This window comes from Siniperca chuatsi, linkage group LG24 (genome assembly GCF_020085105.1).
Source record: "Siniperca chuatsi isolate FFG_IHB_CAS linkage group LG24, ASM2008510v1, whole genome shotgun sequence".
Classification (NCBI taxonomy): Eukaryota; Metazoa; Chordata; class Actinopteri; order Centrarchiformes; family Sinipercidae; genus Siniperca; species Siniperca chuatsi.
The window spans coordinates 13525167-13540192 of NC_058065.1; the positions used below are offsets into that span (position 1 = coordinate 13525167).

Here is a 15026-nt window from a genome sequence, read left to right on the forward strand (position 1 = left end):
GGATTGATGGATTCATATGTCATTTAAGTTAACAAATGTCTGTGGCTGGATGGTCTTTACCGTTCTGAGTGAGTTGGTGTTCGGCCAAAAGTCACTTTTACATTTAAGTTAAATAAATGCATGGGCCCTGAACTGACTTAATACTGTCAGACAGATTAAAAGTATTGAGTTGGTTAAATGAATCAGTCACACTAATACTGTTGTGAAACATTTGTAAAATTCCATGATAGCTGATCATGACAGATACCAATGTATTCCAAATTCCCTGACTTGAAAACGCCTGACTTTTCTGGAAGACATCTCTTAAAGTTCAAAAATATTCCAGGAATTCCATAACTAATTGTGACGTTTTACTAAGTAATAGACTCATGAGAAATAAAATGACGCCAATAATTAAGCATTGTAGCTCAGACATGGCAGTGGCAGTGAGTCATTTGATTAGTCAGTATGTCCCAGGTGTAGCTGGCTGTAACCCACCTTGAAGACGAGCTCTCGGAGTCGATCTGAGTGCTTGTTATTGAGCAGGAGAGCGTAGCAGGAGTCGGCCGCCCCGGGCTCAAAGAGGAGCAGGAAGAGCTGGTCTCTGGCCGGACTGCTCTGAAGAAGGCTGAGTACCAACTCCAGCAGCCCACACAACTGCAACACACACAACCACAACTAAATTTAGTTATTTTTACATAGTCAAGGTCGCTTGTTTTGAGGAGGAAATTATGGCACTAAAAGACAACAAAACAGCTTATCATGCATGTTCTATCACTCTGTGATTAACAAGCACAGAGTTGCACCTTTAACCAAATTTGGATAATTTAAAATATAAAAACAATGGGAGCTGGGCAAAGCAAACCTGATATTAAATCTATTGTTTCACAGTGTAAAACTAAGTGCTTGTAATACAAGATTTATATCTGGACAATGAATGTATGAAATGTTTTAACTAAAGATTATATTCTGATAAAGTGGATTTGTCATAGTTTTAATATATCATTAAGTGTGGCATTTGAAGACTCAGTCTGGCTTGATGAATGGATAAATAGTATTAGAGAGAGGGCAGATGCCAAACAGTGGAGGAGGATCACGCGATTATATTGACCATATGTTCATACAGGGTGATGTAAGCTTCCACATATAGTACTGTGGTGTAAGAGGATATGCAAAGTGACAGACAAAATGAAAAACAAGATGGGACTAAAAAAGGGAGAGAGCTGGGGAGGAGGTGTGACAAGAGGAGGAAATGGATTTCACAAAATAGGTGACAGATACCAAGTCCTGAGAAAACTTTATCTAGCGGGTGTTGGAGCTTTACAGTCCTAGAGGAAAACAGTCAAGAAATTAAGTGGTTTTCAGCCAACAGTCACTGATGGATATTGCTTACACAGAGGAAAATGTTTAAAAAGAATGCAGAGAGAGAGAAAGAGAGAGAGAGAGAGAGAGAGAGTGGCTGGCAAAACAGCTGTCAGGCGGGAAATGAGCCGATAGCTTCCTGTACAGGCATCACTGCAGTAAGTCTCATAGGGAAACAGAAAATCGTGTAGTGAAAGGTCATCTTATTTCAAAATGAAATCCTCAAATGGCAAAGAGTGGTTGGCATTAACCAGTTTCACTAATAATAACTTGACCTACACCAAATGTTTTAGATGTTGGCCTGACACACCTCAAAGTGTTTTTTCTCAAGCTGCTGACTGACCTGAAAGGCTAAAAATTAATTAACCTTTTGTTCATAGTGAATGTTGTATTCCCTTGATCAAATTTTAGGAGTATTCTGGTCCGTGCTGGGGACAATCTTATTAGGCTACTGTACGATTTAGTACAACAGACTAAGCAGGTATAGAAAAATGATGATTTAGTACTATTCCAATGCATATGATAATAATAATCAGAAGATTTCAGGTCACCATTTTCTTTCTGTTGGCTCTGTGAAGCATCTCATACTAACAAAAATGTTTTTTTCCTCTCACAAAACCAGTTAATTTAAAGACCTTTTAAGTGCATACCATAATACCATAATGACGCAACCCCCTCACCTGGTCCTCGTCTCCAATGGCAGCAATGTATCCCAGAATGCTGTGCATCTCGTCCTGTGACATGCCCTTGCTGATGTAGTACTTGACAAGGCCGTAGAGAGACGCACGGATGGTACGAATGTCATCCTCACTCAGGTCGCTGTCTTTATTACTGTTCTTCCTAAAGTACAGAGCAGATGACAATGATGTTTTGTGAAAAAGGGACTAAATGTATTGGGAAAAACTATACAGGTATGAACTTTGGGAAAGGGAATCTCACCCGTAATAAAGGCGCATGGTGTCCAAAAGAAACTGAACTCCATATTTTTTTCTGAACTGCTTTCTGTTATCTTTGATGACAGTGGACATGTACTGGATATGACCTTCATTAGAAGAAAACAAGCGAACACAACTTAAAACTTGTAAAAGTCTCAATCAGGGACACACACTCTGTGTTTCACACACAAAATGCATCAACATCACATTCAACAGCCATGAAGATTTATAAATAGACATAGAAAATGCAGGGGAAATGTAAGGAAAATAATTAATGGACTGCATCACTCACACTGTCCTTCATCAATCAATAAAAAGCTAAACCAACCAGCATAAACATGTCATTTTCATCTATATTCTTTCACTGACATTTACCCTTTACCTCATAATTCTACTAAACTATGTTTCTAAATAAATGACACTCCTGTTCACTTTGTTTTCTGTTCACAGACTGTGTTGGCCCTCATTTGCATACTGCATGTATTGACCTGTTGAAGGAATAGTTCAACATTTTGGGAAATACGCTAATTTGCTTTCTTGCCAAGAGTTAGATGAAAGGACTGATACCACTCTTTTATTTGTCTGTTAAATATGAAGCTGGAGCCAGCAGCCGGTTAGCTTAGCTTAGCATAAACAGTTAGCCTGGCATTGTCCAAAAGTTAAAAAAATCTACCACCTCTAAAGCTCACTAATTAACACCATATATCTTGTTTGTTTAATCTGCACAAAAACCAAAGTGTAAAAACAACAAGTTGTGGTTTTCCTTGAGGTTAGGTAGCAGACTATTTCTTTGCCGGGTGCAGTGACTTCCTGGAGTCCTGTTGTTACCAGGCAACCAGCATGGTCTCTGGGAAGTCATGCATTCCTATTTTACTTTACATATTCTTCTGTTCTAATTGTTGGTTGCTTCTTGTACTGTGTAACACCTCATTTGCTCTATTCTTACCGACTACTGTATTTTGCTCAACTGTATCTTATTTATTAACACCAGTACCTAATTTCCCCTTGTTAAGCTTTACCTGATCTCTCTCTCACACACACACACACACACACACACACACACATCTAACCTATGCGCAGAGGGAAGTCGCCTTTGTTCCAGATGTTGAAGTTGAACAGCAGATGTGTGTGAAGCTGCTGCAGCAGAGCCTGGTTCTTCTCATATGTCACCTGCTCTATCAGCAGCTGCGTAGCAACCAGCACGCTGACATCCACATGACCTGCTGGCATCTAAACACATACAAAAACAATAGATTAGAGTATTTTACTACTATTAGTTCAATTACATGCACATTTACTGGCACACATACAAAACGATAAAACACAGAAAGAGCGAGATTACAGAAAAATCCATGATATCTGAAACAAAGAGATGTACATAATCAGGTACTTATTATGTATAGTCCCATAACCCATGACAAGGCTTGTTGGCAAACAAGTATAAAGCAATGCCTGACACCTATAACTCGCCTCCACAACAGATAAGGGATATGTTGGAATGGGGAAACACATTAGTGGTTTATTTGGACTTTTACCATTTACAGGGTGTGGTAATTTTGCCTAGAGCAACTATTACCGCATCTAAGACGTTTTCTTTTAACAGAGTCTCTGTGGAGGCTTTTATTTTCCCATGGTGTAAATGCTGATTCAGAAGTATTTCCACACCCCCGATAAACAAATAAATACTGAGGTACTTGCACCAGACAAAAACTAGATGAAGAAAGGGGGATGAAAGAGAGCTGAGGAAAAAAGAATGAGCACCAAATGGAAACAGACAGACACAAAGGAAAAGAATAAACACAGAACAAACACAGACAGGCCTACAGACAGGGACAAAAGCTATCTGAGGTGAATTACTTCAGCAACATTCATAATTCTCACGCCATGTGAGTCTCACACTGTATGACCAATGTAATAAAAGTATCAAAAATAAATTAGATTTCAGTCAGCAGATATTCTTAATTCGTCCTCTACAGAACCTCTAATCCAGTTTGAACAGCAAGAAAAACAAAAGAGACTTATGTCCTTTTTGCATGGACTAATAATATGTGGAGGCCTTGTGTAATTAATGCATTTTGTGAAATGCACTCAACTGGAATGACCAGAAAATGCTTTTAAAACATCCCTCTAGATCACAGTCTTGCCTTCTTTTCGTCTAACTGCAGGAAGATGGAAATCACACATCTGAAGGAATAAGGAACTTAATACCCCCAAAATTAAAGCTGAGCTGACATTAATTAGTGTGACTCATGCAGGATTAGCATTATCAGGGGACCCTTGATAATTAGGAAACTTGTTTTGTTTTAAGGTCACAAATTGCAGTGAACGATGGGTTTCTGGTGTAAACTGTCTCTTGTGGTCCTCAAGTATGAATTTTAATCATTTCATATTTTTATTTCAAACTGGTCTGCTCTCAAATCAATTTCTAACAACTATTAGACAGTAAACCCGTTCTCCTCAGACATATTTAACAGAGGAAAGCCACGGAAGTATGGTAAAAACATGCTATCATCAGTGTAATGGCCAAATTCTGCTTTTTAACAAATGTGTTGTTTTGTGTGTGAGTGAAGTAGAAATAAACTAGATTAGACTAGAATTTGAGGAGTGCCCAGAGTCTTGTTCTGTGCAAAGTGCCTGAAATTCCATTCTGAAGCCCTGGCAATATTAGTTGTGTGCAAAATTAGGATTAAACAGAGACCTTCTGCAGCAGGGCTCCCAGTGTACCGACACCGTGCGAGTGGAGCAGATTCTCCTGGTTGATTAGATGTCTCTGCAGGAAATGCTTCAGCACCAACAGGAAGGTGGCCACCAGATTCTTCTCCAGACGTGCCTCTGAATCAAAAAAATTAAAACACATTTGTTTCAACATGTGCGCCAGATTCACAATCTAACTGAGAGTAAAGAGAAATGAGGAAAAAAAGAAATATATTAGATCCAACAGACCTGAAGCCCTGTTGGATGGGAGAATGACCCAATCTCCATCGGCTGGCGTGGTCACATCAGGGGTGATGAAATCCGACCCAGCTGCAGGATCACTGGCCTGCTGATCGGGGGTCACCAGGGCCAACTGCTCCAGTATAGGGAAGAGCACTGGCAGACCGCCCACACAGTTGATCATATCCTGCCACACATACAACAGCAACACATATTGAAATAGAATATACATCCGTGCAATTCAAGTTGTAATATTTCTCTGAGCACGGAAAAATTACATGACAGCATGAGATAGATGTTCCTCCCACCTTCATATCCCAGTTGACGACTTTATTCCCAGTCAGGCGTCCGTGCAGCATGTTTGGAGACAGATCTAGACAGATGGGGTTCCTACACGCCTGTTGACAAAAAGATCATGTTTAGTTGTTAATAATGTTTAGTAAGCAGATTTCCTTCAAATAAATAAGAAGACTGTGGTCAAAATATCATTTTGTCTTGATAGAATCAACCCTTAATTTCCACTAATTAAAGGAAATGGATGTATGACTACATTTGAGATCACTCAGCAAAGCACATTTCCCATTCCTACAAAGTAAATACTAGTATCAATCTATTAATCGAACGGAAACAACACCCAGAGTCACATCCACTGCACTCCACACTGTATGTGGCTGCTGTTAAAGCTTCAAGAAGGGATGGCTGAAACTGCAGTGGTCCAGTCACCTTGGGTGAGTAGTGCAGCAGCAATTTGGTTGAAAGGTCGCCGAGTTCTGATTCCTGGGCTTTGAATGGAGAGATGCAGTTTGGACCTGCATAGAAGACAGAAGGAGAGTGAGAGTTTAAGACAGAGAAAGAGAGAACTTACTTATATTTGATCTATGATCCGTACTCTGTTTCAATATTGTCATGTTAATTTGACTATTTTCATCTTTATTGCTGGTCTCATTTTTATTCACTGGTCGCACTGTTGCTGCTTATCTCATGAAGCACTTTTCTAACAAACACTATGCTTCCTTCATCCCACTATACTTTTACTTTCATTTCTAAATATCCACCTCTTCTTCCTCCTCTCACATCATCTCCCCCTGCTTACCAGCACTACAGATAGCTTTTATGTGGTTGGGCTGCAGGGGTTCCTGGAAGACCATGACGCTCCCCAGCTGGCCCTGCAAGGAGGTAGGGCTTCCCCACTCACTGTCCTGGGTCCCTGCAGAGATGAGCTTAGTCACCGACTCAGGCTTTCCCCCCAGCAGTCCCCCCCAGGTCTGCGGCGACAGGATGCCGCCCAGTGAGGAGCGAGTGGTGGGTGTGGTGGCAGAGGAGAAGGGTGGGTCTGGGATCTGGGAGGGAGGGGGAGTGGTGGTCCGGTGGCCTGCTGAGCCAATGCAACAGGAGATGAATGGCTGTGGGTGAAGGATAACAGAATAAGATTGGGGAGTGAACAAAGAAAAACATGCATGATGTCATAAAAGACACCTTAGAAACAGATAAATACACTAGAAACAGCAAACTGCAGGTTACCAATTCAAATAGGCTCATTTATGACTGCTGCTTACTGCAAAGCCCGGTAAAGCCTCACAGCTGTTGTACAGCGAGTGTTAAAGCACAGCCTCTCATGGTTTATTGCTAAATTAAACAGAAGTTACTCTGTCACTTGCAAGTAGTGTGCTGAAGCACTGGCAGATAACTGAATGAAAACACACACAATCTAGTTGGTTGACCAAGTTGCCAAGACGTTGTTGAATTTCCATCATTAACCAAGTGACTGCAGGTCTCACCTCTGTCATGGTGGGATACTTGAGGGGGGCAGACAGTTTCTGCTGTCCATCCACATAAATGTACACGAGACTCTGTCCAAATGGCCTCTTTCCTGGTACATGCACCACACCGATGCTGTGCTGTAAACAGAATTTCACACAGAATTGAGTCCCTTTCATCCCTTTAAATAGTGTTACTCTCTTTAATCAGACTACAAGACATAAGCTTAAAAGGTGTAATCTTCTAAACAGAGGGTGCCATCAGTGTTGCCAGACTTCAGGATATTCAGAATTTTTAGCCTAACTGTCCTTAGGAAAGGTGAAGGGTGTCTGATTCATCTTCTGCAATATTGTTATATTTTTTAAAGCTGTGTTCGGTGTTTAAGTGCTGGAAAAGTGGACATTTTTATTCTGTTTACATTTTTAAGTGGAATTACCCTTTCAATAAATGTATGTCAATATCTGATGTCATTAAACCTGACTCACCCAGAGAGAGTCACAGAAGCAGTAGTCGGGCAGCATGACTGTGACGTACTCCTTCTTTGTGCATACAGCCACCACCAGCACACCTGCTGAGCTGATGAAGGCCTCAAACCCCGTCCCTCCCGGGGTAAAAAAACTGTACGGGATGAAGTATAGGAAAAAAGTTGAGCAAGCTCAGACATATAGAACCTTCTGGTGTGATAATATCTGGCTCTTAAAAACTGAGAGGTTTGGGAATTTCACAAGAAATAGAGAGTGTACCACCTCCTAATGATGCTCTAATTTGTATAGACCAGACATTATGATGAAAATGTTCTTGTATGTTCTTATGCTCCAGTCTCTCTCCTCAGTTCACTGTTTATATTATCTCTTTTCCTCTCACCTGTAGAGCTGCTTCCTCTTGTCCTTGCTGGGTGGGCCCAGCTGGTCCTGATCTAGTGACAACCAGGCAAGAAAGCTGAAGGCAGAGCCTGACCAGCGCTGCACTGTTGGAACTACAATGCCGGCCATGCTGGGTGACAGGTCAAAGTACTGCATGGCACTTTCCAGGCCCTGCTTCCGTACCATGGCCAGGAGGGCTCTCAGGGCAGGACCTACATAGGGGTGTGCTTGAGTGGTCTCTGGAGGCCTGAGGAGGCGCAAGAGTCCCAAGAGTTCCCTGGCGCTCAAGGACTGTGAGCCCAGTGAGCCCACCAGCCCCAGTAGGCTCTCAGCGCAAGCTCGGTGTAGCCGTTGGTGGCCCTCCAGGGCAGCCAGCGCTCGCATGACCATGGCTGCATTGACGCAGGTGGCGCGGGTCTGACGGTTGAGGCAGCTGAGGCGGCGGAGCCAGTCGGCCGTAAAAAGCTGCTGGTCCGATGAGTCCAGCTCTGGGAGCCACTGGACCAGCAGCAGCAAGGGCTCCACGTTACTGATGCCCAGGAGCCCCACTGAGGTGTGCTCACCCTCCACCGCCTACACACATAGATAGTGAATTTAACATTAACACCAACAAAGACACAGAATACACACAGATACAGAAAGTGGATTAGAGAGCGTAATTCAGTCAATCAGGCAACTAAGAAAGTTAGCAGGACATCATTCAACCAAACAAACAAAAAGGCGGACATGCCTACAGGAGGCCGACCAGATGAACAACAAACACCAAAACAATCTTTCTCTCACCATGTTCATCAGCTCTTTGAGAAGGTGCCGTGATGGCTGGCCAAGTGAGGTGAGCACTTCATACAGGTGATTATAACCAATCCTCTCCTTGAACACCTCCTGCAGGGGTCGTGGAACAAAATGCATGGTAAAACAATTGCATGGCATCTGAGCGCAGACAATAACCTCAGTTTATAAATAGTGGATAAAGTGCACAACTCAAAGGAACTTTAATGACAACTAGGTAAGGAGGATATGATCAATTTCCTTGCTTGGATCCCTCACAGTTTTCTTCCCTACCTCAGTACCTTAATAATCATATTAGAATGAGCGGCTAGGTTCTGAGCGGTTCCAGTCCTATCTCTCTGACAGGCATGTTTCTGTGGAACTTGGTAGCTTTGACCTGCCAGAAATTTGGGAGTGATTTTTATTCAACTATGACAACGAAGTCTTGATTTTATCAGTTGATAAAAGTATTTCTAAAACCAAATCATTTCTGTCTGCCAGACCTGGAGAAGGCTATTTAGGCCTTCATTTCAACCCTTCTGGATTGTTGTAACTCTCTATATTCAGCATACAGTAAAAAAGCACTAAATCGTCTTCAATGGGTCCAAAATGCAGCTGCTCGACTTGTTTTTAATTTAATATTTTTTAAAGATTATTTTTTCAGCATTTCTGCTTTATTTGATAGTCGCAGTAGAGAGAGACAGGAAAGGCAGGGGTAGAGAGAGGGGGCGACATGCAGCAAAGGGCTCGGGCTAGATTCAAACCCGGGTTGCTGCGGTAAGGACTCAGCCTTGATACATGGTATGTGCTCTACCAGGTGAGCTACCGGGGGCCCCAGCTGCTCGACTTTTAACTGGAACTACTGGAACACATTAATCCAATTTTAGCATCCTTTTGCTGGATTCCCATTGCTTCCAGAATACAGTTTAAAATTTTATTCAGCACTTATCAGGCATTAAATGGATTTGCTCCAAGCTATATTACCTTCCTACAAAGCCTATATGTACAAGGGTGCACACTGAGGTCAGCAGAAAATGCTCTTCTTGCAGTTCTTTCTAGATTTGCCAGCAAAGGTGACTGTACATTTGCTGTCATGGCACTAAACTGTGGAATAGATTACCGCTCACAATCTGCATCGCTACTTCTGCCTTTTCTTTTTAAACATCAGCTAAAAACACACATTTATAAACTGGCTTTTGACTGACTTGTATGATTTTATATCTCCTAGATAATGTTGTATAATTTAATCTATTTTATTTTTAATTTAGTCTAATTTGTCTGGTTTTACTTTTTACTGTATAATGTTATAGTCTCTTGTGTCCTTTATTTAAGCACTTTGTAACTATGTTAAGAAATGTGCTATACAAATAAAGTTGTTATTATTACCTCCATCCCTCAAAGGATGACCCTCAGCCTTCACAGATTAGGCAAAAGCCCATAATAATGTAGAGTTTTAGAATTCAGCAAAAGTAAATTAGGACTATTGGTATTGCCCGTATGTATTTGTGTTTCCATTACCTTTGCGGCTGGTGATTTGTGCATCACTGTTGTCAGGGCTTTGATGGTTGCTACAGCGAGGGAGTCTAGTCGCCCTTGAAACACCTGAAGGAAAGTCAGACTTGTCAGTCACTCACTGCAGCCAATTACTTGTTCTTTAGCGAGCAGAGTATGTAGTAACAGATGACTGGACAGTTAAATCCCCTCTTATTCTAGATGAATGTTATAGCACTTTTATAAGGTGACAAGCATGCATACAATTAAAAGCCACATTCAAGGTTTGTATTGCTAAAATGATAATGATCAACTTATTTAAGGCACTGAATACAACATGCATCACACTTGGAGGAACAAAAGGGAGACTTAAGTAGATGCCTTGGCATTTGATTCAATTAGCGTTTGCGTGAAAATGTGCGTAAAATCATCGATGATGGTTAGAACCCTGTTTGTCACTGCAGTAGGGGTCGGCATCAAAGCTTGTACTGCAGATGTTAGAGTGCAGATAAGGAAAGTGTTGTCTTTCTGCTCCAGGTAAAGAAAACAATCCTTTTGTTAGTATGATGATCTGACTGGAGCAGCAAGCGCTCAGGGCTTGGTAAAAAAATAAAATAAATAACACCCACCTCCACACAGAGACAGCCACAAAGAAGTACCTCACTCTTTTTCCTCACACAGACACACATTCACAAAAAGCATGCAACCCATAAAACACAAGCCAAACCATGAAAAATAAACACAAACACATCTCCATCCAGCTCTGTCCTGCTCATGTCCAACATGTTCTGGGTCACTGAACCCGTTATTCCATTAGAATAAACATGCAGCTGTAGACTGGTTGATCCTACAGGGAGTCTTGGACCAGCTGGAGAGGGACTGTGGCAAAAATTAAACATTTAGATCATCATCACTGAGTCCAGATCACCTCAAACCACTGAACTCTGTGAGAACACACACCAGGCCAATGTGACAGCATTCCAGAGGAACCCATAGTATACTGCAGAAAACCAGGACAATGTGGAGGGGAGGGGTGGGGTGGGGTGGGGTGGGGTACCGGGGAGGTGTGAGGAAACTGAAAATGGTAATACAATAAATGAATTGACATAGCTGTGAAAGAGGAAAAGTGGTCACTCCACAGCAAGATGGCAAAGTTGCATTGCTAATTGGCCATTTAGCACCTTGGGTGACTTCTGGTTTTGGAATTTCAGTTTTGGTGTTTTTTCATTACATATGCATTGTTTTAAATCTCTCTGCTGTAAATGAACTAAAAAGCTGCATTAATCTACTAAGACCCTACCCTGGAGTTCTACAGGTGATCTCGGAAACAACAAAAGCTTCATGTCTAAAAGCGCGCCAAGCAGGCTGCAAGCATCTGCCACTGCATCAGGTTACAGCTGCACAACAACACTGGTGTGTGTCTTCATGCTGGTGTGTCCACCTGTATTCACATTATCCAGATCAATGGAGGGATTATACCTTATAAAAGGTGGCTCTGTGAGTAGAAAAAGTACAAAGAGCAGAATGAAAGCTGGTATACTCTGAGGGGAACAAGTGACCTTTCTGTGCACGAGATGATTTAGTGAAAGAGCGCTGACTGATAGTTGACACTACACTATTCAGGCCTCAGACGTAACTGATAGGTACTGTAAGTGACAGCTTCATGTCTTAGAGCCCTCAGCAAAACAAACAGTGCCCACAGCAATCATTAATAAAATTGATGGCTTTTAAGCCTGGTAAAGACCACTTTTTTTGTGTTTCTCTAAATTCGAGTACATGCTTGAGAAATCTCTATGTGATACTTTTAACTGATGCTTGTTATAACCTGCTAGAAGGACCAGATGGGTGGGGTTTATAGCATTATCATAATTCTGATATTGTTAAAGGAATAGTTTTGACATTTCTGGAAATTGCATATATGTTCATTATATATGATGCTACAGCAAGCAGCCAGTTAGCTTGGCCTAGCATAGAGACTGGAGGCTGGGGGAAACAGCTAGCCTGGCTCTGTCTGAGGGTAACAAAATACACTTACCAGCACCTCTAACACTCACTAATTAACATATTACATCTTCTTTGTTTAATCTGTATAAAAGTGTAAAAATGACAATTTGTGGTTTTACAGCAGCTTATGTGCCAGACAATTTCTTTTCTGGGCTCAGAGACTTCCTGAAGTCCTGAAGTCAGGAAGTCACTGCTCCAAGCAAAGAAATAGTGCTGGGAGGCAGCTTTTGTTACCTTTGGACAGAGCCAGGCTAGCTGTTTCTCCCTGTTTCCAGTCTTTGTGCTAAGCTAAGCTAACTGGCTGATGGCTGAGCTTCATATTTAACAGACAGACATGAGAGTGGTATTGATCTTTTCATCCAACTTTGAGCAAGAAAGTGAATAAGCAGATTTCCCAAAATGTCAAACTATTCCTTTAGAAAGAGGTCAACAAGTACTTCAAAAAGTACTTGTACTACTACCATGTGTGAAAACTACTATAACAGCTAGTCAACAGAGCAACACCCTGGTGACAACAAGACATGAAATACAGTATTAATGTGAAAACCTTAAACACCATAAACAGGGTGGTGTAACAGTAAGAATCTATTAAATAAATAACGCACACGACTGACAGTGTGCTGCCTGCCAGCAGTCTGACAATCCAGTGACTCAGTGAGTTTACTGTTAAGACATGATCCAATTACAAATAATTATCTGGGACAAAGCAGTGTAAGTGTCTTGCTGTGGAGTGGCCATGTGGCTCTGGTGAGGTGAAGGTGGCGGGACTTGGCAGCAGGTGAGGGTAAGGGGCAGGTAGGTGGATGGTGTGGGGGTCGGGTGAGGTGAGGTGGGTCTTTCTCGGCGGTACCTGAGTGTCCCTCTCTCCTGTCAGTAACCTGTTGTTGGTTATATCTTTCTGGTCCTTGTCTGCCGCCGTGCACCTAGCATTAACCAGCTGACACACACAACAGGCAACATGTCAACATAGCATGTGGGGAGGTTGATAGAAAGAGAAAATGAAGACAAGGGAGCGTCACAGGATGGTGAAGGGGAGGAAAGATGTTGTAAGTGGAGGAGAGGGTGAGAGGTTAAAAGCCATGACCCTCAGCAGGGGTCACTGTGAAGAGGGGTGTTGTGTTGGTGATCCAGCCTTGCTGTGTGGAGGTAAACATGCAAGGTGGGCAAAATGCTCCTTCTCACACTGAAACTTTAAGAAGTACTAAACATGACATACAGGCTAGACTACACATGGACAGTAATGTATCCATATTACACATTAAATACCTGGAGCCATATTCACAAAACATCATAAGGCTAAGGTTAGGAGAAACACCTAAAAAATGTACTTTAGGACACCTACGCTTTTGGCAGTAATTCACAAAAAATATTTTAAATGACATTAATCTATCCATCTAATCGAATTTGTTTGTTGCACTGTTCTGTATTAATGGATACTAATTTACTGACAAAGACAGGTCTCCTGTCAACCAATCACTGTACACATACTGAGTAAGTTCATTCAAATAGCATGATGTTATCCAACAGGGTCAGCCTTGCCCCTTCTCTTAGCTTGGGAGTTTCTATTTGTTCCTCACTAAAAGTGGCTCTCAGCATCTTTGTGCAGCTTTGTGAGTAGCTCTTAAAGGAAACTCTTAGCTGGCAACTTTTAGTGCCATTTAGGAGGACTCCTAGTGGTAAGACCCTTTGTGAATACAGTCCCAGAACTACAGAAACTCAGAGAAGTAAATAATCAATCCAAGATATAACTAAATTATAAACATGGAAAATTATCTTGGGGAATTTCAGTATTAAAAGGTAACATTTACTCAAGTACTGTACACATGAACAATTTTGAGGTACTGGTCCTTCACATGAGTGTTTCCCCAAAATGCTTCTTTATTTTTCAACCCCTCTACATTTAATATTAGAAAGAAATATTATACTTTTTACTCCCATACATTTATTTGACATCTACAGGGACTACTTTGCAGAGTAATAATAAATAAAATAGGATGCATTGTTACAGATTAAACTACCCAACAGTATATAAAGTAGTTAGAATTAGCTCCACCTCAACCAGCTACAACAATAAAATGCAGTTTACATGCATCTGTAAAAATAATCGTATAATATAGTATATACAATACTATAACATGCTGACAGGAGCCATTCTGCAAAAAGGGTATTTTTCTGATACTTAAAGTACGTTTGGCTGATAAGACTTCTGTACTGTACTTCTACTTCTACTTGACATTGTGGTGAGGCTACTTTTACAAAAGCGAAGGATCTGAGTACTTTTTCCATCACAGGAAAGTTTAGAACAACCTTCTATAAAAAATGTTTTTCATCAAGAACATTGCTCTTTTTCTCCTTTATATACAGAATAAAACACAACTGCAAACACACAGCAAGCTGTACTACACTGCTACACTGTCAGTCATTGTATAGCACACCTCTACATAAATAAAGACTGCAGTGGGGCAAAAATGGCGTATTAGGAGATGTTATACTGATATGAGATTACAACTTCAAACAGCCTTAGGATCTTGTAGTTTCAGATACGAAGATATGATGAAGTGCAACTAGTAATTTAGGAATAATGATCAATTTTACCCAGTTCTGAACTAGAAAAATAAGCTCAGAATTATCAAACACCAGTTCACACTTGCACTCATAACCGAGTTGTGTCTTCAGGTTATATTTAGATATAAAAAACAGTACTGTTACCTTGCTGTTCTGCAGCAGTCGTATCAGGTGCTCAAAACAGTTACTATTGAGGAAGATGGCTTGTAGAACTGGCCTGTCTGAACACAGGAACATGTCCCTGATAGTGTCTGAGAGACAGCAGGAGAGATAGACAGAGAGGCCGGTAGACAAAGAGAGACAAAGATGGAGAGAGAAAGAGACACAGACATCGAGAAAGAAGAGAGAAAGCAACGACAGAAATAAA

General features: G+C 41.3%; 1 protein-coding gene across 3 annotated transcripts in view; it reads right to left on the minus strand.

Annotated features, from left to right (window-relative positions):
* Positions 1 to 15026, minus strand: part of nbeal1 (neurobeachin-like 1) — a 53904-nt gene that overhangs the window by 19956 nt on the left and 18922 nt on the right. For 2 of the 3 annotated variants that reach the window (XM_044188166.1, XM_044188168.1), the window contains exons 10-25: positions 14804 to 14910; positions 12945 to 13031; positions 10118 to 10201; positions 8615 to 8713; positions 7833 to 8404; positions 7454 to 7586; positions 6989 to 7108; positions 6304 to 6613; positions 5934 to 6019; positions 5519 to 5608; positions 5220 to 5397; positions 4975 to 5108; positions 3347 to 3506; positions 2281 to 2383; positions 2022 to 2181; positions 478 to 636 (exon numbers count right to left, since the gene is read on the minus strand). In XM_044188166.1, coding sequence (XP_044044101.1) covers positions 478 to 636; positions 2022 to 2181; positions 2281 to 2383; positions 3347 to 3506; positions 4975 to 5108; positions 5220 to 5397; positions 5519 to 5608; positions 5934 to 6019; positions 6304 to 6613; positions 6989 to 7108; positions 7454 to 7586; positions 7833 to 8404; positions 8615 to 8713; positions 10118 to 10201; positions 12945 to 13031; positions 14804 to 14910 — 2582 coding nt within the window. The remainder of the gene's footprint in view (positions 1 to 477; positions 637 to 2021; positions 2182 to 2280; positions 2384 to 3346; positions 3507 to 4974; positions 5109 to 5219; positions 5398 to 5518; positions 5609 to 5933; positions 6020 to 6303; positions 6614 to 6988; positions 7109 to 7453; positions 7587 to 7832; positions 8405 to 8614; positions 8714 to 10117; positions 10202 to 12944; positions 13032 to 14803; positions 14911 to 15026) is intronic. The other variant, XM_044188169.1, reaches the window with a different exon arrangement.